At 35.9% G+C, this 26,834-nt stretch overlaps 1 protein-coding gene across 1 annotated transcript in view; it reads left to right on the top strand.

Annotated features, from left to right (window-relative positions):
• Positions 1-26,834, top strand: part of LOC126497934 (BEN domain-containing protein 5) — a 1,095,425-nt gene that overhangs the window by 46,988 nt on the left and 1,021,603 nt on the right. The window contains exon 2 of the mRNA XM_050136199.1: positions 11,546-11,668. Coding sequence (XP_049992156.1) covers positions 11,546-11,668 — 123 coding nt within the window. The remainder of the gene's footprint in view (positions 1-11,545; positions 11,669-26,834) is intronic.

Raw genomic sequence — 26,834 nt, 5'->3', positions numbered from 1 at the left:
TCCCCAGCACCCAAACATGGACTACCGTCCAGATGGAACTCCTCAGGACCGCTCTGGGTTGGTTGTGGATGCAAGCCTGATGTCTCTCCTGGTGCGGGGTTCGGATCTCCTTGCTGCTTGGGTGACTTGTAATCAAAGGACCTACCTAGCTCGCTGCAGGCAGGCTAGCGGGGACAAAGGAGCTAGCACCCTCCCGTTTGCCCTGCCGATTCGGATTTGGTCCTAGAGCCCGAACAGGCTGGGCTGGGAGATGTTATGTGATCAAAGAGGGAAGGGAGTCAGACGAAGGGGGGGGGGAGGTTTGTGGATGCAAGCTGGGTGGGATAGAAAGAGAGAGGAAGTATCGGGCAGAGTAGCCCCTGAGGATGACCAGGAAGTGTAGGAGGGGTGTCTGAGTTCCCTGTCCCGGGCTGCTGCCGCGGTCAGAAACTTACTCACCCCAGTGATGTCTCTCCTGGTGCCTGGACCGGAACTCCTTGCTGCTTGCCGTATCTCGTAAACAAAGGACCTACCTAGCTCGCTGCAGGCAGGCTAGTCTATTCTTAATTTTTTAACAATAACCTCTGTAATTGACCTCTATTTTAAATAAAGAAATCACAGTCAAAAATTCTCTACAGAGATTAGTCTCTTACATTATCTGGTTGTTTTATTTTGACTTTCCTGTGTTGATACTGAATTGTCCAGTGCCTCCGTATGTCACTGGTATTATGCAAAAGGTAAGCTTTTCATTAAAAGAGAAAATGAAATATATTGAGTAAGAAAACAAGATGAATTTAAAATTGGGGTGTGTTAATTTAGAATACTAACTAACAGAATGAATGCTCTAGCATAGTGGTCAGTAGGGAGAATAAGTACAGTTAAGGTTATGCTTGAGAAATTGGTACTGGTTATTTTTATGTGTGGGTGAGGAGCAGGCAGGCAGAGATTAATGTCATTCAGTCTGGCATTGAACTCTCGGTGTAGTCAAGAATAACTTCAAACTTTTGGTTCTCCTGCCTCTGTCTGATCTTCTAGGATTACAAGCTTGTGTCACCACATTTATTGGAAATACTGGGGATTGGACCCAGGGTTTCATGTACAGTAGAGGTAAATTATTTTATACTGAGCTCCAGCACTGAATTTTAAAGAAAACTTTAACAAATAAAAAATTCAGATTTTATAATAAGATAAAATAAGAACCATTAGATCAAGGTTGGACAAGAAAAACCGACAGAAAGGAAAGAGGCCAAGAAAGGCACAACACTCAGAGACAAACTCATTTTTCAGGATTCCCATAAAAATACTAAATTGAAAGCTGTAATATAGAGAACCTGGTGCAGACTCATGCAGGCACTGGACTTGCTGCTTTTCTGATGATGGTTGAGCAAGGCTCTGATCTATGAATGTAGCAGGATAACGTTAGGAATCGTCATTTTATCAGTCATTTTTTTTTAAAGACCAGTAGTATTTGGTTTTCCCCTGTCTCTGAAATGTCTAGTCTCTGGTTCTTGGTCTGGGAGGAGTAGAGTGAGAAGATATATTATATCCTCTTCAACCAGCATATATTGTATGAGAAAAGGATCTGTATTCAATAAATATGGCCCAGTCTTAATCATTTGTTTCTATATAACCTGACATGTTTTTCTGCAGACTTTTGGTTGTAGTTACATTATCCTGAGCCATTTTTATCATCTTCTCCAAGAAACTTTTACTCACCTTCCTGGAATTTCATTAGGTTTTAACTTCAAGCCACTATTCTTGATTTTTAGATTAAGATAGACGAGAAGAACTATCTGGCCATTTTGCTTGCTTTGATGTGCCTAGTGTTAACAACATGTATCACATGTTAGTGACCCTCCATGATCATTGACTGAATGCCATCTGTGCTCTATGATGCTGGCTCCACGCTTACAGCGATTCCTGGTAGACAGTAGGAACTCATTGATTGAATGACTAACTGCACCAAACATCTGGTTAATGCTGTGGAAATCAGAACTGCATTTAATTTGTGACTTTTTTATTCATTAGCTATGTAACATGGGAAAGTTACTTTATATATATGTGCTAGTTAAGATCAGGCCATACCATTTATCTTTGTTAATTTGGCCCAACATCATTGATTATGATTATGAAATGTTTGAATCTTGAGTTTGATGTTTATATTCTTGTGACTAATAGCCTATCGTGGAAACACCCACAAGAATTGTGATAAGGACTTATATTTCCTCATCCTTGAAATAAAATTAACCTATTTGAGTAAAGATATTTTTAAGTAAATGCAGAGAATTTAATTTTAACATCTGTGAAGTTTGTCATTTCTTTATTTTACCATTTTATATTAATTTATCAATACTGATATTTGTAAGAGATACATACTGTTTAAAACCTCCTCAGCCCATCCATTTTACTTTTCTCTAGGAAAAGCTTGGCTTATTCAGCCTCTTTTATACATTAGATCTTCATTGTCTCTTTACAACATCTTTTTTTTCAGCATGCAATCATGATATATAGAGAATATAGAAAACTTTTAAATACTTATTTACATCACATCCCTGCCTATACTAATTTTATTCATTTTGTATGTCCAGTACCCAGCAGAGTGCCTAGAACTGAGTTAGTACTATGTGGTTGCTAAGGGAGATTAATGAGACCTACCAGCAACCTTGGATAGTCCACAATTTGCAGAACACTGCTGGAACTCTTTGAATATTGAGTCTGGCAGAAATAGATTAGGAATACTAGCCAGATGTTGTTTTTAAGGGTTCCGTTTTTAGGCTGTAAATTAAAATTTCATTTAGAAGTACAAGTCTAATTTGGGAACTAGAATGCAGTTGTAGAGTTTGACAAGATTATATATGTAAATTCTCCAAGGGCTGATCCGTCTTCATTGCTTCCCCGAAACAGTTCAATCTGTGTGGAAGAGCAGTTTCTGAGCCTGTGTGATAGCTGAAACAGCGCAGACTCCTTGCTCTTATAGCTCTCCCTACCTCATCTGCTTCCTACCACATGATTCCATGGAGCAGCTTTTTCATTTCTTTCTGTGATGGATATAGGTGTCTCTATTAATAATTGTTAAAGGAAATTATCTTTCTTTCCATTATGACTAGCTTTTAAGTAGAAAACATATAAGTTCTTTACTGGGGAGTGAGCATTTAGGAATTCAAAATTAATTGTAATATGAAATAATTTAAAATTAAAAAGGTATGATATTTTCCTGTACAAGACCAAAGTATGAAAGTTTTTTATTAACAATTACTGGAAAATTGGATGCATATTTCTCTTTCAGGAAAAAGTTAGTCAACCATTTGTTTTGAACATATCTGAGATGTTGCAAAATAGAAGCCTTAAAAACTTAGCTTTGATGAATTTGGGCTCATCTATGATCGTAACAACTAAAAAGTAGCCAAGCAAGAATTCAGTCTTAGATCTGTATTTCTTCAATTCCTATAGCACTTACTATACCATCTTTACTTGGAGAAACAGAATATTCCTTCTTACATATTTTATTATTTATTATAACCATTTACTATATCATCAGTGTTTTAAGAGTGTTAATATTCTTTTATTGAGGAAGGAACTGGTTATGGCTTATACTTTTTGTTTATTACCATTAGTTCTAGGCACAAAATAGAGTGTGCACAAAATTAGATTTATACTATGTATTCAGTACTGAAGCATGCTATGATTAGCTGTAGCTTTTAAAAAAATCTGGATCCCTTGCTTGTGTTGTAGATGTATTGACAAATTCATTTCAGAAGTGAATTGTTACTGTACACTTTGTAAACCTGTCAACAAATGGATACATAGCTTTTAGGATGCATGGAAGAAGTTGTGTTATGGATGTTAGTTCGTTGAGATTAAAACTCCCACACAACTAGGTACAGAGGCACATGTATGTTTTAATATTATTTTTACTAGACTAAGATGTGTTACATTTGTTTAGGCTGTGAAATATCACTTTATGTGAGGTTGTGTTACACTTGTTTCTGCTGCCTTTGTCAATGATGTAGTGCTATGTTATGTTTGTCTATGCTGGCATTTGTTTGATTAGGTAAGGATGTGTTGCGTTTGTTTCACCTTGCCTGCCTAAGGCACCTGATTGGTTTAATAAAAAGCTGGGTGGCTAATAGCTAGGCAGAGGAAGGATAGGAAGGGCTTGCTGCCAGATAGAATAAATAGGAGGAGAAATCTAGGTGTGGAAAAAGGAGGAACAAAAGAAGAAAAGAGGGAGGAGAGGGACATGCCTAGGGCCAGAAGCCAGGCATCTGCCAGCCAGACAAGAGAAGCAGTGAAAGTAAGAAACACAGGAAGAAAGGTAAAAAGCTCCGAGGCAAAAGGTTAGATAAAGAGAAACAGGTTAATGTAAGTTAAAAGAGCTAGCCAGAAATGAGCAAAAGCTAGGTCTAGCATTTATAGCTAATAAGAAGTCTGTGTCATAATTTGGGAGCTGGTTGGTGGCCCAAAAGAAAAAGAGTGGTACACATGCGTATAATTATAGTATTTGTGAGGCTGAGGTGTGAGAATCAAAAATTAAGTATAGCATAAGCTATATAATGTGAACCTGTCTTAGAAAGTCAAGAAATGGCTCACATCTTTGATCCCAGAACAGGGATGACAAGAGGCAGGAAAATCCCTGTGAGTTAAAGGCAATCCTGATTTACATAGAGAGTTCCAACAGGGTACAGGTTGATATCCTATCTTAAAAACAAAGCAAAAACAAAACAAAAAACAAAACAAAACAAAAAACCCAAATCCAAGAAACAACAAAATGACTAAAACATAAACAAAAATTCAAACACCAACCCAAATATACTTCCTTTCCTAAGACATTCTCAAACCAAACTTTCAGATTTATTATTATTATTTTGTTTGAGAATTTGTGATTAATAGGCTATATTCTCATCTTTGATGTAATCTTTGACCATAATTATGAATATTTGGAAAGACAGCATAAAAATGAACCTTTTGAGAGACCTCTTTAGCTGCACCAATACATTGAGGTAATAATAGGTAATAGCTATTCAAAAGGTTTTTTTTTTTTTTTTGGTTTGTTTGATGGAAATATGATCTTTATAAAGATCATTTTTTATTAATTAGCAGACTTCTTAATTTTGAGCAATAGGAGTTGTTTGTATCCTTGTGTGAAGTAGTTTTCAACATAGAAATAAAACAAAGTGTGCTTAAGTCACATCCTTCAGCAGCGTAACCCACTTAAGGCCCAGAATTCTATACTGATCTAAAATCTATTCCTAGCTGTCTCCACAGGCCTATTTATCAGTCTGAAATAAGATATACTTACCACATTACCTCACTAGGTACATGTACATTTAGCAATACAAATCTTTCCTCATCATCCCAAATAAACTCATAATTTATTTCTATTTTTTCTATGTTATTTTTATAAATCTGTAAAACCAGTGTCATCAAGGTATATACTAACAAAAATTCAAGATTAATATTTACTTCTTTAAAGGTAAATTTAGCTATTTCATACAGTCTTTCATTCCTAACTTTCTTACACTAAAAAACTTGACTGGCTTTCGGGTCTTTATGTTTAGATAAAGTGCATTACATGCAGAGACAATGTGGGTATTTTCATGTAGAAGAGAAAAGAATGCTACGTCATTCCGTGTTTACTTCAAGGAAAAGGCACAATGCCTTCTTCTAGACTTTAACAAGTTTTTTTCCTTTTCTTAATTCTCCCATGTACTTTACAGAATTTAATCGCTTATTCTCTTTGGCAAATATACATATTTGGTGATATACCTGTCGCAATGACGGCAGTGATGCAATAATAGCTGACCACTTTCTGCAGAAGTGTGCATTCTAGCTTATTCACATGTATTTCTGTAAGTTTCAGGAAAGCACTGTAGGTTAAGAAAACAGACCCAGAGAGGTTAAATTACTTAACAGCACATATCTGTTAATTAAATGATTTCAGTTTCTCAAAATTTTGAGATATTAAAATCCAAAGCCATACTTCAAATTATTAATGCCTTGCTGATTTCAAAATCAGTTTTAGAATCTTAAACTCTGCAGAAAACAGGGTTTAGGCTAATCATGAAAATGTACAGGAGTCAGGGACTCTGAAGTTATTTTATAGCAATTAAAGCTGTCTTTTGGGATTATTTTATATTCCTGTGTTTGTCTTTGTTTGTCATTTCATATGCACATAAAGTGATTGAGGTATGATTTCTCAGTTCTGTGTTCCTTGCCATGTTTCCTTAAATGACTGTTGTGGTTGAGATCAGAATGTCCGTCACAGTTTAATGCACGGAAGGAAGATCGATTGCCATTTGGTGGTGCTATTTCAGGAGCATCTTGATGCTAAGAGGTTAGCTGGAGAAAGTGGGTCACAGGGCATATCCTATCCTGATGGCTACGCCTGTCCTGGTCTCATCTCTGCATTCTTCCCAGCTTCTTGTTTGCCACCAGGTGATGAAACACTTGCTGACTCCCACTCCCAGCCCTTTCACTGCTGTGCCTTTCTGGCCATTAACCAATTATTGAACCTTTTGAAATTAGGAGCAAAATAAATCTGTCACTCATTAGTTTGCTCTCTCTAGTATTTTGATTATGTTTATAAAAAGTAATTGATAATAATCATAATATGTAATTAATACTCCTTATTGTTTATGTCTATGTCAGCTAATGCATTTTTGAAATTTTTTATTTTCTTTATTTGATCTCATTGTATCATAACTGTTTATCCTAGTAAAATGCAAATATAATGTACTGGGAGCTATAGAAATGGCTCAGAGATTAAGAGCACTGGTTTCTCTTGCAGAGGATCCCATGCCTTCTTCTGGCATCTTCTGGAACCAGTCTGCAAGTGTTGTACAGACATACATGCAAAATGTCCATATACATTAAATAAATAAAATATAAAGAACTTTTCAATTATTTGATGAATTTAAAATTTACATATGTTATACTTTCATCAAGGCAACAAAATATCCAATGTTTAAATAAAATTGAACTCCTAAAATACCTTTAAATTTTTTAATAAATCAAAAATTATTTAAAAGTTGTTGACATTTTCTTAAGCATTGTATGGGATGGAGACACTGAAAGTGTCGATAAGAGGTAAAACATTAGTTTCTTCTAATGTGAAACTGTATGATCAGCAGAAGGGGAAACTCATTAGAAAAGTAATTCTGAAATAAAGGTATAAATAATGTCCCATGTGAACAGTAGGGTAGTATATTATTTTTTACATGGGGAAGTTAAGGCAGTACTTCCTGGGGAAGATGGCATTTCATACAGATCTACAGCCTGAACAGGACTCTCCTAAAGGAAAATAGGGTTTGTGAATACCCGGTCATCTGCAGAAAAAGTAGAGTGCTTAGATATTCATATATAACCTCATACATAGATTTACTGTAAACAGAGGCCTTAAAAGTGCTGAATGACAGGGATGTTGTGGCAGCAATCTGAAGGAATTACGATGCTGTTGGTGACATGCATGGTTTTCCCAAAATTATGGTTCACTTTGAATAAAATTATGAACAAATCAAATGTAATTTCTCTGGATTTTAATTTTATTTGTGGTTAGAAAAATTTGCAAATTGCATTGTATTTATATGAAAACAGAGGTGGATTCTCAGTTCACATAATTATAAATGGATTTATTAAGTAAATTAATATCTGGTATTATATTTAGAGGTCATACAAGACTCTCTTTTTTGTAGTATACCTGGCACCCAGCAGCTAGGCACCTTCATGTTGGTGTGTTTCATTAGTAATCATTGTACATACTATTTTCATTGATAACCTATTCCACAGAATATAGACATTCCATAGAAGTATTGTAAGTTCTGTTCCAGACTGCTGCATTAAAATGAATAGCTTAGTAAAATTTTCCATGTTATTTTTTTGTTTCTAGTGCATTAGAAATTTTATGTTTATTTTATATTTGATTGAATGTGAAACTCATGTGTACTATGTGTGTGTATTGCTAAAATGCTTGCAATCATCTGAGTCTTGGTAAGTTGTTACCTGTGTTGGTAGAGATTTTGCTTCAGTGGTGATAGAGGCTAAAGTTTGGGTGACTTTGCCGGTTTCTTAAATAAGGCAATTAAAATCTGTTGCATTGATTGACTCTTGTAAGGTTTTTTGCTTGGTGTGGTGGCATACACCTGTAATCTCAGCACTTGAGAGTCAGAGACAGGAGGATAGCTGCAAATTTGTGACGAGCTCCAGTGTAGAATCAGTACCTGTCTCAAATAAAGGAAACAATAACATATGAAAGGAAACAAAACATCATCATCAGAAAAGATTCCTCTGTTGAATGCAGTCTGCTGCTATTATGTTACCAAGAGTACAACTCTAAAAATTGTAGACCTGCTATCAACTGTTTATGAAATAATCTAAATCCTTAGTTTTAATTTCAGTGATGTTCACAACCTTTCCATCAAGAGTGGATTCTGGGCCAGGCATGGTGGCAAATGCTTTAATATGAACACTCAGGGGACAGAGGCAAATGGATCTCTGTGAATTCCAGGCTAGCTTAGTCTACCTAGAGAGTTCCAGGACAGCCAATGTTACATAGAGAGACTTTGTTTCAAAAAATAAAACTAAAAACATAGACAGCAAGTATATTCTGCCTTAAGAATCCATATTTTTGCTTAGAAAGAAATCCTCATCCCTACAGATTTTGTCTCATTGACTCAGTATATTAGGCTTAATTTAAAACGTATGTAGTGGGGCTGGAGAGATGGCTCAGTGGTTAAGAGCATTGCCTGCTCTTCCAAAGGTCCTGAGTTCAATTCCCAGCAACCACATGGTGGCTCACAACCATCTGTAATGATGTCTGGCGCCCTCTTCTGGCCTGCAGACATACACACAGACAGAATATTGTATACATAATAAATAAATAAATAAATAAATAAATAAATAAATAAATGTAGTGATTCCGTTATCTGCTCATTTTTGCCTCTGTTTGTGTTTAGTTTGTTTCATTGGGACACATTCATTGCACATGGTACTGGTTTTCATAAGGATATTTTCATACAAGTATGCAGTACAACTTGAACATGTTTTTGCCCTGGTTTGCTATTTGTTGCTGTAATAAGCCACTGACAAAACAAGGCTTGGAGAGAAAAGAGTTCATTTTGTTTATACTACAAATCTCAGTATGACTATAGGATAGGGTCATTTCAGGTTCTCTGTCCTCAGCTGGCCCAGGAACTAACTGGGGACATCGCCCTGGGCACCTGGGAGCCCCTCTAGCACCAAGTCTCTTGCCAACTATAAGATGGCTCCCTTAATTAAGATATGTGCTTCCCTGCTCCCCTATCCAACCTCCCTTTATCCCGAACATCCCGTTTCCCAAGTTCCCCCCAACCTCCCCTTCTCACTTTTCTCTCCCCATCTCCCCTTACCCCCCTCCCATCCCATCCCCAAGATCCCATTTTTTTCACAGCAATCTTGTCTACTTCCCATAATCAGGAGGATAGCTATCTGTTTTTCTTTGGGATCACCTTCTTATTTAGCTTCTTTAGGAGATCAAATTATAGACTCACTGACCTTTATTTATCTCTAGAAACCGATTATGAGTGAGTACATTCCATGTTCATCTTTTTGGGTCTGGGTTACCTCACTCAGGATAGTGTTTTCTATTTCCATCCATTTGCACGCAAAATTCGAGAAGTCATTGTTTTTTTTTACCGCTGAGTAGTATTCTAATGTGTATATATTCCACACTTTCTTCATCCATTCTTCCATTGAAGGACATCTAGGTTGTTTCCAGGTTCTGGCTATTACAAATAATGCTGCTATGAACATAGTTGAACAAATGCCCCTGTCATATGATCGGGCATCTCTTGGGTATATTCCCAAGAGTGGCATTGCTGGGTCCAGGGGTAGGTTGATCCCGAATTTCCTGAGAAACCGCCACACTGCTTTCCAAAGTGGTTGCACAAGTTTGCATTCCCACCAGCAATGGATGAGGGTACCCCTTTCTCCACAACCTCTCCAGCAAAGGCTATCATTGGTGTTTTTGATTTTAGTCTTCCATGGAATGTTGTAGGGGTGGGACTCAAGCAGGAACATAGAAGACAGAATTTGAAGCAAGATTCCTCACTGGTTTGCTCCCCATGGCTTGTCCAGCTTCTTTCTTGTATAACCCATGACTGCCTGTCCAGTGGTAACATTCCACACAGTGACTCGGCCCTTCCTCGTTTGTGCAAGCAAGCCTGATGGAAGCCTTTTCTCTACTGAGCTTTCTTCTTTCTGGCCAACTCTTGTGTCAAGTTGACAAAACATAACAGAACAAGCCCATACTCCCTGCCCTCCCATTTCTCCTGATCCTATCTATTGTTAGCATTCTATGTTCTTTCCACATTTAGTATACTATTTTTCTTAGTTTTGTATGTTCCACAATTTTCTATTGAATGCTGGATATTTACCATAAACTTCAGAAAACTCTGACTTGTGTTTTTAATATAATTCCATTATGATCATGAAATTTGTAGTTTATGGAGACTAGTTTTATGGCCAGCCGTTATATAGACTGACTTGGATAAATGTTCTGTTTGCGCTTGAAAAAAAAAATTCTGTTGGTTAAAAAAAGTGTTCTATAAATGTTTTTGAGAACAACCTGGTTGATAAATTTTAAAAAAAAATTTCTCAGGGTCTTCTGACAACTTTATCATTTATTGAGTCTGGAATACTGAGCTGGTTAATTGTGAATTTATCTGATTTTCTTTGGATTTTATAACCTTTTGCTTTGTGTGTTTTCTAACTTTCTTCTTATGCAGACATGTAGCACAACAAGCATTTTTCTGAACTAGTGTTCTGGCTCTAAACTTTCTCCAAAATATCTGGTGGAGGCTAAGGAAGGAACTTTAAGCATATGTCAATTCCTAGTGTGTCTGTGATTCTGCTGGTTTTATGTTCTAATAGTTCTTTTATGTGATCTTTAATTTTAAAAATGTGTCTTATTTTTTCTCACTTGTATGTTACCTAATATTTCTTCTTCCTACTGTCTTGTCATAGAAGAGTCAGTTCTTACAGCTCATCTTTTATCCTTAGGCTTTATTTTCTTTGATATCAAGTTACTTGCTTGTCGTATAGTACCAGTTCTGTGGCAGATTTGACAAAGTTATAGTTTTGTGTTTTGTTGAGACTTTTCTTGTTGCAAGCAATGGACATTTCATTTTTCTACATTTGAAGTAGAAGTAACTTCTGAATAATCAGATTTTCAGTTTTCAGATTACTTTGGTGGTGGAACATGAAGACACTGTGGTGGCATTTATAGAAGAACTTCCTCTTTCATATTAAAACAACATATTTTATGATTAATTATAATTACAATTATTAATGAGTTGATTCAGTTTCATGAACATATTTTAGATTTCAGTAATGATGCTAAATTGCTTTAAATGTAAATATAGAACAACCCTGAAAGACAAGTTTATCCTTTTTTATTATTAGAGGGCCCAATTTTAGTATGTGATAGAGGTAAGATTTCAACCCTTATCTTCAAATTGCATTTAATATTATTGAAATTCTATTTTAAAATATATTTTGATTTCTGCTTCATACTAGACTTTTTCTTGAATAGGCAATGATCCAGGAAATGAGGATACCATTGGAGGGAATGTGAGCAAATACATAGTGTTTCCAAATGGATACTCCGGACAACCCAAGAAAGGACATCTTACCTTCGATGCTTGTTTTGAAAGTGGTGAGTGTATTAAAAACTTTTATCTTTGAGTTTGTCTGAAAAGGCTGCTTTTCTGTGATCTATTCCAGTCTGACCATTGTGATTCAGTACACTTAATTTTTCACCAGAGTAGAACAAGTTTTTGGAGAAGAGTTAATTATGAAGAAACTAGCATTAACTTGGAAGTACTGGATTTTCACTGTTCTTTATATTATGTATGTAATATGGTGCTGCTGTTTTTTAAGAAAAATGGCATTGTTTTGGAGTATTATACATTTTTATATTTTTGAATGCCTACTCTATGCTTCATGAGTTTGAGAAACAGAATTTAGGCTTTCAGAGATAGGTTTCTTTGTATTTTTTCAGACAATTATTAATTGATGTTAATATAAAATGTCTCTAATTATTACCAAGGTATGTTTTCATATAAACAAAAAGTAAAATATAATCATTACGATTAGAGCACATTTGAATACAAAGAACAGAAGTAATAATTTCTCATAATTCAAAGTTGTGTGAATAAGCTTAGAAATACTAGATTTTCACTTATCTTTATAATTAAATATATAATATTAATATTGCTGTTTTGGAATAAAACTGGCACTATTCGGCAGTGTTATTTTTTTTCTTTGATCATCTATTCTGACTGGGTGATCAAGAATTGATTGCATATTCCCATTTAACAGGAACTGGCTTTTCTTAGCTTTCTATGTCTGTATCTTCTGAATAATGCAAAGTAGATGCTCAGAATATTCTGAAATATTAACAAGAAATGTAAACATAATTGTATTTGCAAGTAACTGTTAATTTCCTTTAGGGGTGTGTGTGTGTGTGTGTGTGTGTGTGTGTGTGTCTGTGCGCACGCATGTGCACTGATCTATCTTTCTGGAAACATAACTCAGTGTCAATTATATGATCATTCATTGTACCCTGAAGATTTCTGATAACAAAAAATGGAAATTTTCTTTTATGGAGTATTTTTTTTATAACTCTATATTTCCTTTGCTTAATATGGCTGATGTACAAGACATCATAAACACAATAGATTAAATGAGTAAAAGTCATTGTCTCTTGGTTTTGCAGGGCAGAATTCTGAGATCAAGAGTAGTTCCCTTCATATGTGATGTGAAATCATATGTTCAATGATTCTCCCCTTGCTTTTGGTGATTTGTTATTAATTTTCTTATTCATTGGCCTGTAGAAATATCCTGATTTTGGCTTTAATCTTAATATGATATTCTCTATGTTTCTGTATTCCTAATTTCCGCTTGATGCAAATCATATTGTATTATGCATTCTTAAATGATTTCAAGCTTAAGTACTTATACAAAGACTTCAACTTCTAGTAAAGTCATATTCTAGTACACCCGGGATAAAGGTTTCAATATATATCATTTTAAGGGGATACAACCAAAGTGTCACTCAGTATTGCAATGCTATTCTTTTTTCATACTTGAATAATCTCCACATAATTAGGAGCAGTGTTTTCTACAATTCTCAAGCTTGTAATTATGCCTTTTCTGATATGTACTCTTTCCTAAGAAGTATATTTTATTGCTTTTACCTTAGTCAAGGACCCAAAGTCCCTTTACAATAATACCAATATTGCAAGAGTAGAGATTTTTCTTATTTTATCAAGTGTTTTTATTTAGTTACAACCTGATATAATACATAATAAAATACATTAAACAATCTCTATTCCTTGGGCACAATACAGATTTTCATACCTTATCAGAATGTTTAGTGTAAGAAATTTCCCAACATGACATTATAATTTCTGAATTATTAATACCTGTTTTAGAACATGTAGACAATTGGTGATACCAATTACATATTGTTATAATATCAAGAAACACCCTCTCACGCATGTTTTATCTGAGAGTCATTTGTTCCAATTTGGTTGACACAAAGTTAACTGTCATAGGAGAAGTAGCAGACCGAGCCCTTCATTTGGATATGTACATAAATATACAGCATGTGGTCTGAAGAATTTTATGTAAACTGACAAAAATGTAGTTGTGGATTTTCTGGGGTCCAATATGAGATAGATAAACCATTTTGTAAAAACATGTAGAAAGTCTTCCTAATAGGCTCCTGAATGACGAACAACATTGCAACAATGTATTACATGAGAGTATAATTTGTAACGTTCTTTTCAGTAGGCTGAGGGATAATGTTAACTATTTATTGGTGATCACAATATGTTAGACAATTCAAATAATTTGTTTGACATACACAGATTTCATATGATATAGTTTAATTCAAGAGTTTATTTTAGGCTGTTTAACACAGGATAAAAGATTGTTTTTTCCTCTGGTCAAGTCTTGTAGCTTAATAAATTGTTATGCTGTAAACTTAGTTTCAGGTATGTCCTCTCTTCTGGCATTGTAACAGTATTGTCACCTATAAAGTTCATTTTTGAGAACTGTTAGGGTCTTTTAAGTAAAGAATCATGTAGCCTACATATAGCAGTGTTTAACTTCTTCCTTTCCTATTCATATCTGTTTTCTCTTCTCTAATTGTTATAGCTAGGATTTTGAGCACTGTCTCAAATATGATTGGGAAGAGTGACATCCTTGTCCCTGACTTTAGAAGCAGTTCTCCTTTCTTCTTCATTTAATGTTAGCTATAGATTTATATATAGCCTTTATTATTATTATTTTTAATATTTATTTATTATATACACAATATTTTGTCTGTGTGTATGCCTGTAGGCCAGAGGAGGGCACCAGACCCCATTACAGATGGTTGTGAGCCACCATGTGGTTGCTGGGAATTGAACTCAGTACCTTTGGAAGAGCAGGCAATGCTCTTAACCTCTGAGCCATCTCTCCAGCCCTAGCCTTTATTATTTTGATGTATGTTCCGTCTATTCATAAAGTCTACAGAACTTCTATCATGTAGGCATGCTGGACTTTTTTAGTGTTTTCCCAATATCAATTGAAATGATATGTGGTTTATGTCCTTACATTGATTTATATGGTATATTATATTTTTATTTGAATCTGTAGGACCAATCTTGCCTTCCTGGGATGAAGCATGCTTGGTTTTAATATATAATCTTATTTTTATAATTTTATTTTTGAGATTTATTATATAATCACAATATTTTATCCTTTCTTTGCTCTCTCCAAACTTTCCCATATACCTCTTTTTACTCTATTTCAATGCCATGGCTCTTTATTTAGTTAATTAATATTACATGTGTATACGTACAGTCATGTGCCTATTCCTAAATATAACCTGTTTCATCTATATAATGTTATTTGTATGTATGTTTTCAGGTCTAACCATTTGGCAGTGTAGAACCTATTAAGACCACTGACTTAATTAGTGTTTTTATTGTTGTGAAGAGACACCATGACCACAGCAACTCTCATAGAGGAAAACATTTAATTGACATGGCAGCTTACAGTTTCAGAGGTTTATTTCATTATCACATGGTGGGAAGCATGGCAGTATACAGGCATATGTGGTGCTGGATGAAGAGCTGAAAGTCCTACATCTTGCAGGCAAGAGGAAGTTGACTGACTGTCACACTGAGGGAAACTTGAGCAAAAGAGACCTCAAAGCCCATCGCTGGCACTGGGATTTGTCTCTACTGCATGTACTGGCTTTTTGGGATCCTAGTCTGAATGGATGCACACCTTCTTAGGCCTAGATGAAGGGGGGAGGGCCTTGGACTTCCCACAGGGCAGAGTACCCTGCCCTCTCTTAGGACTGGAGGGTGAGGGGAGAGGGTGAGTGGAGGAGCAGGAGGGAAATGGGAGGAAGGGAGGAAGTGGAAATTTTGAATGGTATTATTTATAAAGCAATAAAAATAAAAAAAAGCCCATCACTGCAGTGACACACTTCTTCCAACAAGACCACACCTCCAAATAGTGCCACTTTTTTTTAGGGGCTATTTTCTTTCAAACTACCACATTCTCCTCCCTTTTGCCCAAAGTCCATATCATAATGTAAAAGAAAAATTAAGTCTAACATTTTATGCCCCTTTAGTCTATAATAGTCTCAACAATATTAAACCTCCAAAATTCAGTTTCTTCTGAGATTCATGCAATCTCTTAACTCTAATCCTCTGTTAAAGCAAGATCAAAAAATTGATCACATACTTCAAATATATAATGGCACAGGATATACATTATTATTCCAAACACAGAGAAGGCAACATACCTTAATCAAGATCAGAAATATATATATATAACCAAATTGACCTTAAATTTATATCAACAAAGCAAAATCCATACCAATGCAAATTTTCATATCTATATCATATTCCCCTTTAAACAATATTTGGGAATAAAGAAAACACAATAATACACAGAAAAGCAGTACTTAAATCATTCTACTGCTTTCCAAAACCAAAGTTCCAAATTCCAAATGCCTTCAAACAAATGCATGATCTGACCTATCACAGCAATATCCTAGTCCCTGGTACCAACTTCTGTCTTAGTTCAGTTTCTGTTGCTGTGATGAGACACTGTAATACCAGCAATTCTTATAAAAGAAAACATTTAATTGAGGTGGCAAGCCTACAGTTTTAGAGGTTCAGTCCATTATCACATGGTGAGGGAGCATGGCAGCATGCAGGCATACATGGTGCTGGAGAGAGAGTGCTACATCTTGCAGGTAACAGGAAGTTGACTGACTGTCATACTGAGAGGAACTTGAGCATAAGAGACTACAAAGCCTACCCCCACAGTGACTCACTTCCTACAACAAGGCCACACCTTCAAATAGTGCTTCTTTCTTTTGGGGCCATTTTCTTTCAAACCACAACAACCACATTTCCTTTTCCTACCTATTATAGGAGGCTGTTTGTTTGTTTCCTGGCCTCCCAAACTCTGGAAATAATCATACAGAAACCATATTATTTAAATCACTGCCTGGCCAATCACTTAATCATATTGCTAGCTAGCTATTATGTCTAAAATTAACTCATTTACATTCTTTTATACTTTACCAAGAGGCCTGTGGCCTATCAGTAAGGTTCCAGCTGGTAGCTTGTGTCTTTTCCCTCTGGTGGCTACTTGGAATCTCTAAACTCCGCCTCCCTTCCCCCACCATTCTGTTTAGTTTTCCCCACCTAACTCTACTCTTTTGCCTTATTACAGGCCAAGGCAGTTTCTTTATTAATCAGTGGTATTCACAGCATACAGAGGAAGTCCACATCACCCACTTTTCCCGAGTTGACTGCAGTTTTATTTATTTATTTATTTTTTGTATAGGATTGAGGCCTTGTAGGCTTTTCCCTGATCATTTCAGCATGTGCATTGGTTTTGTCCTTGTTCAGCTCTTATTTGGGTAATAATTATGGTGACACTTTATGGGTGTAGCTTTTGATATTATTAGGGTACACAATTTCATAGTAAACTTCCTGATATTTTGGCTTGTGCAACATTTCTGCCCCTCTTCCAGAATGTTCCCTGAGTCTTAGATGCAGAAGTATTTTGTGGATGTATCCACTGGGACTGGGATTTTATTGATTTTGGTTTTCTGTAGTGGTCTTTGTTCCAAAGAAAATTTTTCTTGATGAGGGGTTGAAGGCTACACTTATTTGTGGGTATAAGGTCAGATATTTATAGATTTTGTTGAGGATAATGTGGGTTTGGTAAATTAGTGGTTATAAGTTCTTCTCCAATAGCTGTGACTTCAGAAGTGCTGGGTAGCTAGCTAGGTTTAATAGTGCTAGGCATTGCCTTCTTACATTTTTCTTAATGTCCTGAATTCTGTTTGCAAGTATTTTATTGAGAATTTTTGCCTCTGTGTTCATCAGGAAGTTAATCTAGGAGAACTGTTGAGACTTAGTGTTGATTATCAAATGGGTTGCTGATGTGATCCTGTCTTGGGTATCTGACTACCAGATCATGGATAGAACTGGAATTCAGCACCAAGATGACCAGTTGGAGTCAAAACCTTTATCACCATTTGGTTGCTCTGTACATACTGTAGTAATAGGAGCGGCGGGGCTGCGTCCCCAGCACCCCGGCCACCTGCTAGCTTATGCCTCAAAATAATTACACAGACAATGTATTCTTTTTAACACTGCATGGCCCATTAACTCTAGCCCTTACAGGCTAATTTTCATATCCCAATCAACCCATCTCTAATAATCTGTGTAGCATCATCAGTCTTACCGGGAATGATTCTAGCCTATGTTCATCCTGGGTCTGAGCTTCATGCGTCTGCCTCAGATAGCAGAGCTATTGCGTCTGCCCGGGAAAGGGGAGCATGGCGTCTCTGAGCTCACTTCCTCTTCCTCCAAGCATTCTGTTCTGTTTACTTCACCCACCTATGTTCTAACCTATCAGGGCAAGCAGTTTCTTTATTTAATTAACCAATGACTTTCCTCCATCAACATACTAGAGATAGGACACAAAATCTGACATACTGAAGTTCATCTGTGGGCTGTGGTTATAACTACAGCCCCAAGCAATCTCTGGAATCATAACAGTATAGATTCCAGTACCTCTAGTAACTACTAGAACCTAAGAAATAATAACTTCAAACTCCCAGTGCCATCACTGACCACTGGAACCAAAGCTCCAGTGTTCAAGTGTCCCTGTGATCACTCTAGCCAAAACCTGGGCTCTTCACTGACCTCTGAGATCATTAGAGTATAGTGCTGGTTGCAGGGTTCTCTCTGTTCCTACACAAGCCAGAGTCCTGGTTGCCCACTATTCTCTGGTTTTCAGAAGCTGGTTGTCTGGTGGTCTCAAGGCTGAAAGTATGGAAATCAGTATAGAGTTTCCTTGAAAAAGATAGAAATGGAACTACCATATGATCCAGCTATACAACTCCTGGGTATATATCCAAAGAATTCTATATCCAGTTACAAAGGTATTTGTTCATCCATGTTCATTACTGTTCAGTTGACAATATTTAAGAAATGGAAACATACTGGATCCCCATCAATTGATAAATGGATAAAGAAAATGTGGTATGTGTCCACTATGGTATATCATTCAGATGTTAGAAAAATGAAATTTGCAGGTACTTGAAGTTCTATTCAGTTTCCTGTGCCTATAAGTTAAAGTATACTACTTCATTTTTTTCTCTAACAGATTTAGGATATCAGGCCTGCATTTTGTGTACTGTTGATTTCTAGAACTGTTGTGTTCTTCTTGCAGTCATTTACTTCAATATGCAGTTTCATACATGTTGCTTTGGCTCTTCTTTGTGAAGGCATAGATGAGTTCTGGGTACCTCTCTTCAGTCACTTTACCTTGATGTTTTGATAAATATATACTTTTTGAAATGATTGACACATTCAAACTAATATACCCATTTCTTCACAGAAATAACCTTTGTCTTAGAATATTTAAAATCTATTCATTTACCAAAGTTCAGGTATACAATTAAGTATTTTTTATTAGTTAAAGTTAATGCAGTGTAGAGTAGCTTGTCTCTTACGGTAGCATAGATGTTCTTTTCTCACAAAATATAGATGGTCTTCAGTGACTGTTTTGTTATTTGGAATAGAACCTTTTAAGATGTATTCTGAGTAGTTGAGTGGGGCTATCTTTCAATGATTCTTGTCATAATGTTGAAAAAGAGGCTAGAGAGACACATGCATCTGAATTAAGTGACCCAGTGAAGGTGGATACAGAAAATTGAGCAATGCAGATATATAAGCCCTGCGATTATAAGGACTCTTGACAGCTATATTGCAGGTAGAGTGGATTTATTACAGGAGATAAGAAAATCCATTATCTGGCTATATTCTCCAAAAAGGCCCAGAGGAGTTTTCTTTTACAACAGCAAAGTAATAATAAGCCAGTAGAGTGGACACTAATATCATTGAGAAATTCATGGATATCTATTTTTTAGACCAATCCTGGTAATAGAAGTTTTCCATTAAACAAAATATCAAAAAATAAAATTAGATTCCATATGAACATTTCTATTTTTATGACATTAGTTACCCTTTCCTCCTAATTGTGATGTGTTATCATAGAGAGTCATAGAATCATCATAGAGAGTCAAATGTCCTCAGATGTGTTAGCTAGTACATTAAATATTTAGTTCATGTCAGTGATCCCTTATAACATTATGCTCCTATCCCAGTCTAGTATCTTTGGAATCTATTTACTATTATATGTTTCCTTTGCTTTTAGTGTTACAAATTGCTCAGATCCTATAGACTATTTTGGTCGAATTTTGAAAATTTTGAGGGTTTTGAGATATTTCCTTATGTAGTAGTATCTTGCCTAATGTATTACAAAACCTGACTCAAACTGATGGTGTAAAAGTATTCCACTTACTATTTCTGAATACTTATGGGGCTAGAGAGATGGCTCTTCAGTTAAGAGCACTGGTTGCTTTCCTAGAGAGAACCAGGAATCAATCTCCCAGAAACCACATGACGGCCCACAAACATTTCTAATTTCATTTCAGAGGATCTATGCCTTCTTCTGCTCTTCCTAGGTACCATGCACATATATGGTGAATGGATATGCATAAAGGCAATGCATCCATGCTCATAGAATAAAGTAATATATGTTTAAAAACAAAATAGTGACCTAAAATCATAGGTTTATTATGCTATTGGGTTTGGTGGGTCTAGTGTTCAAAAAGAGCATAGCAGAAGATAACCTGGGTTGTGCAATATTATTTTAGCTATGTAAAGATGTGTTAAATTTGTTTATGCTGCATTTACATAATTATGTAAAGATGTATTACATCATTCTTACCTTGCCTTCTTAAATCACCTGTAGATCTAATAAAAAGCTGAATAGCCACTAGGTAGGCAGTGAGGGATAGGTGAGCTTAGTGAACAGAGAGAATAAGCAGGAAGAGGATTCTAGGCCAGACGCAACAAGAAGAGAGAAAGAGTGAGAAAAAGAGGGAGATATCTGGGGCCCACCAGGCAGATTGGAGGAGTACATACCACTAAGTAGTCAGTGTAGCTTTTCACACTGTTCAACATTATTTGATCTCTTTGTATTACTCATACTAAGTTTAAAAAAGAAGGGAAGCTTAGAAGTTTTATTTGCACAAAAGCTTTTATTTCTAATATCAATCCCCCCTTTATGTGACTCCTGGGGGCTTCTGTGTTTAAGATAATTGAATAAGCATGTGGGGAACAAGAGAAGAAAATAGGGGAGGGACAAATATTGCGTGTTTCCTCTGTTTTGAAGAATCTTGATTAAAAATATTTTCTATGAAAGCAGGAAGGAGACCATTTCTGGGGTTCATAAAAAAACCACTGGGAGGCAGGGACGAGGGAGGTTCATGAAGAATGAGTATGGGAAAAGTACAATCATACAAAAATATAATGAAACCTACTTTTGTATGCAAACTGAAAATTTTGATAAACAAAGAAGAATAAGTACACTTGATTTTTTCCTATTTGAAAACAAACAAACAGGTAAAAAAAAAACCCAAGGCAAAACGTAGATGAAAAGAAGCAGGTTAATTTAAGTTATAAGAGATAGTGGAACAGGCATAAAGTGAGGCTGAGCATTCATAACTAATAATAGGTCTTTGTGACATGTTCCGGGAGCTGGTTGGTGGCCCAAAAGAGAGCCTGATACAATTTTGTCTTTGCTTCATATTGTTTAGGACCTCAGTACAGAAAACATTTAGTTGGGGATGATTAAAAGTCTCAGATCTAGGAATATTAGAAGACATATTCTCTCAAATATCTAGTACTTGATATTAAATATCAGTACTGGAGCACTGTGCATGTAGCTTATCCCTGTGAGTTGGATTCTTCAGTGTGTTGAGATGGGGTAACTGGACATTATACACAACACCACTGGAATACAAACGGGAGTGTTAGAGTGAACAGAGTTGAAACAGAATGTTTTATGCAATAGTTGCAAGCTTATGATAACTGCCCAGTATGTATTAATATTAAACAGGATATGGGCAAAGATAATTCTCCAGCTTCAGCAGGTGAGACATATGGGAAAACACGTAAGCACATTATTAATGTTTGGACTGTTGTAATAAAAATACCATAGATTGTGCATATTAAATAAGAAGCATTGGTTTCTTACAGATCTGGAGATTAGAAAATCTTAGGTAGAAGCACTGGCAAATTCAATGTTTACTAATGGTATCTGTTTTAGCTCTTCAGTGTGTTTCTTTTCTTTTTTTTTTTTTAAAGATTTATTTATTATGTATACAACATTCTGCCTCGATATATGCCCGCACACCAGAGGAGGGCGCCAGATCTCATTACAGATGGTCGTGAGCCACCATGTGGTTGCTGGGAATTGAACTCAGGACCTCTGGAAGAGCAGCCAGTGCTCTTAACCTCTGAGCCATCTCTCCAGCCCTCTTCAGTGTATTTCTAATAGTATAAACAGAAGGGTAGAGAGCTCTGAGAGGTTCCTTGAATATAAGCACTAATTCTGTCATCAGGGCTTCACCTTTATGGTCTAACAGTTTTTTAAAGACCCTGTACCCTAAGTCTGTCACTTTCCAGTTAGTGACTTTTTGTAGGGGAAAGACACAAATATTAAGTGAATAATATAGACTCTAAGGTAGAAGAGAATCACTATCCTAGGCAACTCCCACTATTTTTAGATATAGTTATGGTGTTCCTGACCTTTCTATGTCATGTGCTTTAGGCTATCAAGACCTATCAAGCTTAGAGTAATATTTGGGGTACTTGTCCTCCTTTTTAAATTGTGGTTGCCTTTTAATCCATGGCTGTTCAAATCAGAAACTGCAACTCTGCCACTGTCAGCAGTGGTTAGGCTGCAAAAGCAGCAGCCTGAGGGAATTCCCTCTGGCACCGACTTTTTCAAAGCTACAAAGGAATTTAACTAAATCTCTGTCCTTCTAAAGAACTCAAGATTCAAAGATTAAGGTGGAATTCTGCTCCTCAGGATGCTTGAATAGCAAGTAGTCACCTCCTCTCCTTTACCTCACACTGCACCTTGCTTCCTTTTAAAAACCTTTCTCCACTTGGCTCCTCCCTGCCACTTCCTGTCAGCTAGTTGCTGACTCAGCCTCCTGACAGCAGGTGAATTTTATTTAATCAAACATATCTTTGCATCATTAAACAAATGTTCCAGAGAGTAAACAAAAGTAACACACCTAAAAATATATTCTACAAGTATTAGTTAATGTTCCATATGGCTTTGACAAGGAGAACAGTAAGTTTGGAAAAAGGTGACCTAGATTTGAGTTCTATCTTAAGTACTTTATCTTAGGGATTACTTGATCTATACATTTAAAAATGGAAAAGTTTCCTTCTAAAGACTTAACAAAATGACTAGGTCTACTTACCATTTGAAAATGTTTAGGTATTTAATACTTTTGCTCTTTTTTCCTTTTAATTGCCTCACTTGTATATTCATTGTACTAACCCTGTCAGATGTATAGCTACTAAAGTTCTTTTTCCAATTCTGTAGAGTGCCTCCTCAAATGGTGTCCTTTGCTGTTTTACAAGGTCCCATTTATCAATTACTGGTCTTATGCCTGTACTTACAGAATTTTGTTCAGTCTTTTTTGGTGCTTATAAACTGTGGTGTACAGAGTCAGGGTATCTCATGTCTTATGTTGAGATCTATATGGAGATCAGCTTTGTGCCAGGTAAAAGCCAAGGATATCATTTCATTCTACTTTGAGATTTCATCTTACCTCAGTCATCATGTCTAATATAAACAGCTGACAACAAATGTCAGCATGGGCCCGAGGAAAGGAGAACACTTAATCTCTGTTGATGGGGTTGCAAACTGGTGCAGCCACTATGAAATCAGTATGAACATCCATCAAAAAGCTTCAAATGGATCTACCATATCGTCCAGCTGTACAACTCTTGGATATATATCCAAAGGACTCTGAATCTATATGTGCTCATCCATATTCATTGGTTTTCTACTCAAAATAGGTGAGAAATGGATGTTCATAAACTGATGAGTAGATAATGAAAACATGATACATTTACATGAGAGAATGTTATTAAGTTGTTCAGAATAAAGAAGCTATAATTTTTTGGGTAATGACTGAAGCTGTAAATAATCATAATGAGTGAGGAAACCCAGACCTGGAAAGACAAATGTCACATGCATCTTTTACTTATATGTGCTTAAATTGAAATAGTCATGAAAATCAGGAAACTCATGAGGGGCCAAAAGGGATTCTTTTAAGAGAGGGGAGAGTAAATGTAGGTAACAGAGGAAGGAATGGGGAGTGATGGAGCAAGAAATACTAATGGATGGAGAGTAGGTAGGGCAGGGGAATGATAACTAGTAGAAGACCTTTGAAAAATTTGTAATGAATCCATGCTTATGTAGAAGCCCTTAAAATAGATTCGTATACTTACATAAGAGGAGTTTGAGTGGAGTTACCTTATTATAGTGGGACAATGCTCATAAACACCAAATGCTTTCAAGTAAAAAGTCCGTCTCTAGCAATTGGTTATCTTGTTGGTCAGTGGGACTCAGAGGCTCTCAAACATTATAGAATATTGACATTGGTCTTGTCTACCCTCTAGAATTTGATGCTAAGACCCAATTACTGAGGATGCCATCTACTTGAATCATAAAACATGGAATATTAAGCTGGTATAGACAGAAGCTTAATCCCTACTGGCTAATTTTCATAGTGTTGGAAGGTACTATTCATTCTACTCCTTGTCCTCACAGAAATTAGCATCTTTTATACAAAGTAAATTATTTAAAATTTAAATAGTATTTTAATTTATTCTTTAGAATTTTCATACTACTATTTATTTTGATTATATTCACCCCTAACTCCTCCAATATCTGTTCACCTCCTTATCCACATACTTTAACTCTCTGTCTCTGTCTCTGTCTCTGTCTCTCTCTCTCTCTCTCACACACACACACACACACACTCTGACTCTTTCTATCTATCTCCTCTCTCCCATAATTCTAGTTTAGGTTGACTGACCATGCCAGGACATGGAGCATGCCGTGGAGTGTAGTTTATATACCAAGCAACACTTCATGGAACAAAACTGACCTTCCTTCTCTGAGCAGCAATCAAATGCCAATAACTCATCAGGTAGGGATGGGACTTGCTCCACATTTTTTGGATTTAAAAGCATATTACACTTTTGACCATGGCAGTATCTTTGGCATAGATTCTTTTAAGGAGTATGATAGAATCTTGCTTTCTAAACCTTTATTAATCTACCAGATAGGACTTATGTCTTAGTATTCTAGGCTATCCTCAAAGTCACACTATCCTTTTGCATTCTGAATAGTCATATTATAGGCACGAACCACCATACTTGGTTCAAATAATGTTTTTTAAAGATACTTGAATCAGCAAAGTCATGAAGGGTTGGTAATTAAATTTTAGCTACAGCTTGTAATAAGGATTAACCTGGCTCTCATGCTATCATACAGAATATGAATACTGGAGAAGTATTTGTGTTTCCTGAGAATGAAAAACTACAAATAGTTTAGAAATGGGGAATATTTTGAGAATAAGAGTTCAATAAAATTGTGATTAAGTATACTTCCTTTTACTTCAAAATTTATTTCATATTTCATATATATTTCATATAATCTCTTATTCATTTTCCAAAGAAATGAGTAATATTACATATTTAAACAAAATATCATATATTGCCTTCCACATGTCCACATTCTTAAGCTGTTTTCTTATAGATATGCTTGATTTCTTCTTTACAACCTTACTTTGTATCAGAGCTTTCCTGAACTTTCCTGGCTCAATTTTAATGCTGCACCATTTTGCTAATGCAATGTTTGGTCCTAGCCAATGTCTTAAACTCTTGCCCCTATTAGTTTTCTCATTGTGGTGACCGAAGTAGGAAATATTCAGCAGTCCTTTCTTATTTCTTTCTTCTTAGAACTAGATGACTGATTATAATATTTCATTACTTCTTTAGCCTTATCATTTTTTGTCCAAAACTAGACTCCATAAGTGATTTCTTCTTACTTTGTAGCATCTTAGCAATTAACCTCTTAGATTTTGCCCATTTTTTAGGTCCATTCTCCAAAATGGCATCAAATTAAATGAAAAGTATCTCATTTTATTATTAGTTGCTTAAACTGTCATAACGCTTTATTGTCTGAGGGATAACATCTAAATGCTTTCATTTAATGGCTGCTTTAATTTAAGATCCACTAAAATTTTCCCTCTTGTTAGTATACTTCACGCCAAGGCATCCCATATTATAAAGCCATAGCTCTTTCAGGGAAGAAGATAGAAATTTAGTAGAAAAAGGAGCATGAGTAAAGGGTTAGGAAAAGGTGTTTCAAGCAAATGGTCCTAAGAAAAAAGCAGGTGTGGCCATACTAATTTCTAACAAAACTGACTTCAAACTAAAATCAATCAGAAGAAATCGAGATGGATACTTTATACTCATAACAGGAATAATTCATCAGGATGACGTCTCAATCCTGAATATCTACACCCCTAATATAAAAGCACCCACTTATGTAAAAGAAATGTTACTAGATCTCAAGGCAGACATCAAACCACACACACTAGTAGTAGGAGACTTCAATACACCTCTCTCTCCAATGGACAGGTCAATCATACAGAAACCTAATACAGAATTAAGAGAATTATTGGAGGTAATGAAGCAAATGGATTTAACAGACATCTATAGAACACTCCACCCAATAGGAAAGAATATATCTTCTTCTCTGCAGCTCATGGAACCTTCTAGAAAATTGACCACATACTCGGAAACAAAGGAAACCTCCACAGATACTATATATATATATATCAGTGTCCACCTGTGTCTTATCAGATCACCATGGATAAAAGTTAGAAGGCAACAACAATGTTACCCCCAGAAAGCCAACAAACTCATGGAAACTGAACAGTCAACTACTGAACCACACCTGGGTCAAGGAAGAAATTAAGAAAGAAATTAAAGTCTTCCTTGAATTTAATTAAAATAAAGAGACAACAAACTCAAACCTATGGGACACGATGAAAGCAGTGCTAAGAGGAAAGTTCATAGCAGTAAGTGCCCACTTAAAGAAAACAGAGAAAGCATACATTGGGGACTTAATGGCACACCTGAAAGCTTTAGAAAAAAAAGAAGCAGAGGTGCCCAGAAGGAGTAGAAGACTGGAAATAATCAAACTGAGGGCAGAAATCAACAAAATAGAAACACAGAAAACAGTCCAAAGAATCAATGAAACAAAAAGTTGGTTCTTGGAGAAAATCAACAAGATCGACAAACCCCTATCCAAACTAACTAAACAACAGAGAGAGAACA

The sequence above is a fragment of the Alexandromys fortis genome, unplaced genomic scaffold, assembly GCF_014885135.2.
Source record: "Alexandromys fortis isolate MF-2015 unplaced genomic scaffold, M_Fortis_MF-2015_v1.1 scaffold_13, whole genome shotgun sequence".
Lineage (NCBI taxonomy): Eukaryota > Metazoa > Chordata > Mammalia > Rodentia > Cricetidae > Alexandromys > Alexandromys fortis.
Note: the sequence above shows the minus strand (reverse complement) of the source record. Positions and strands in the feature narration are given on the sequence as shown.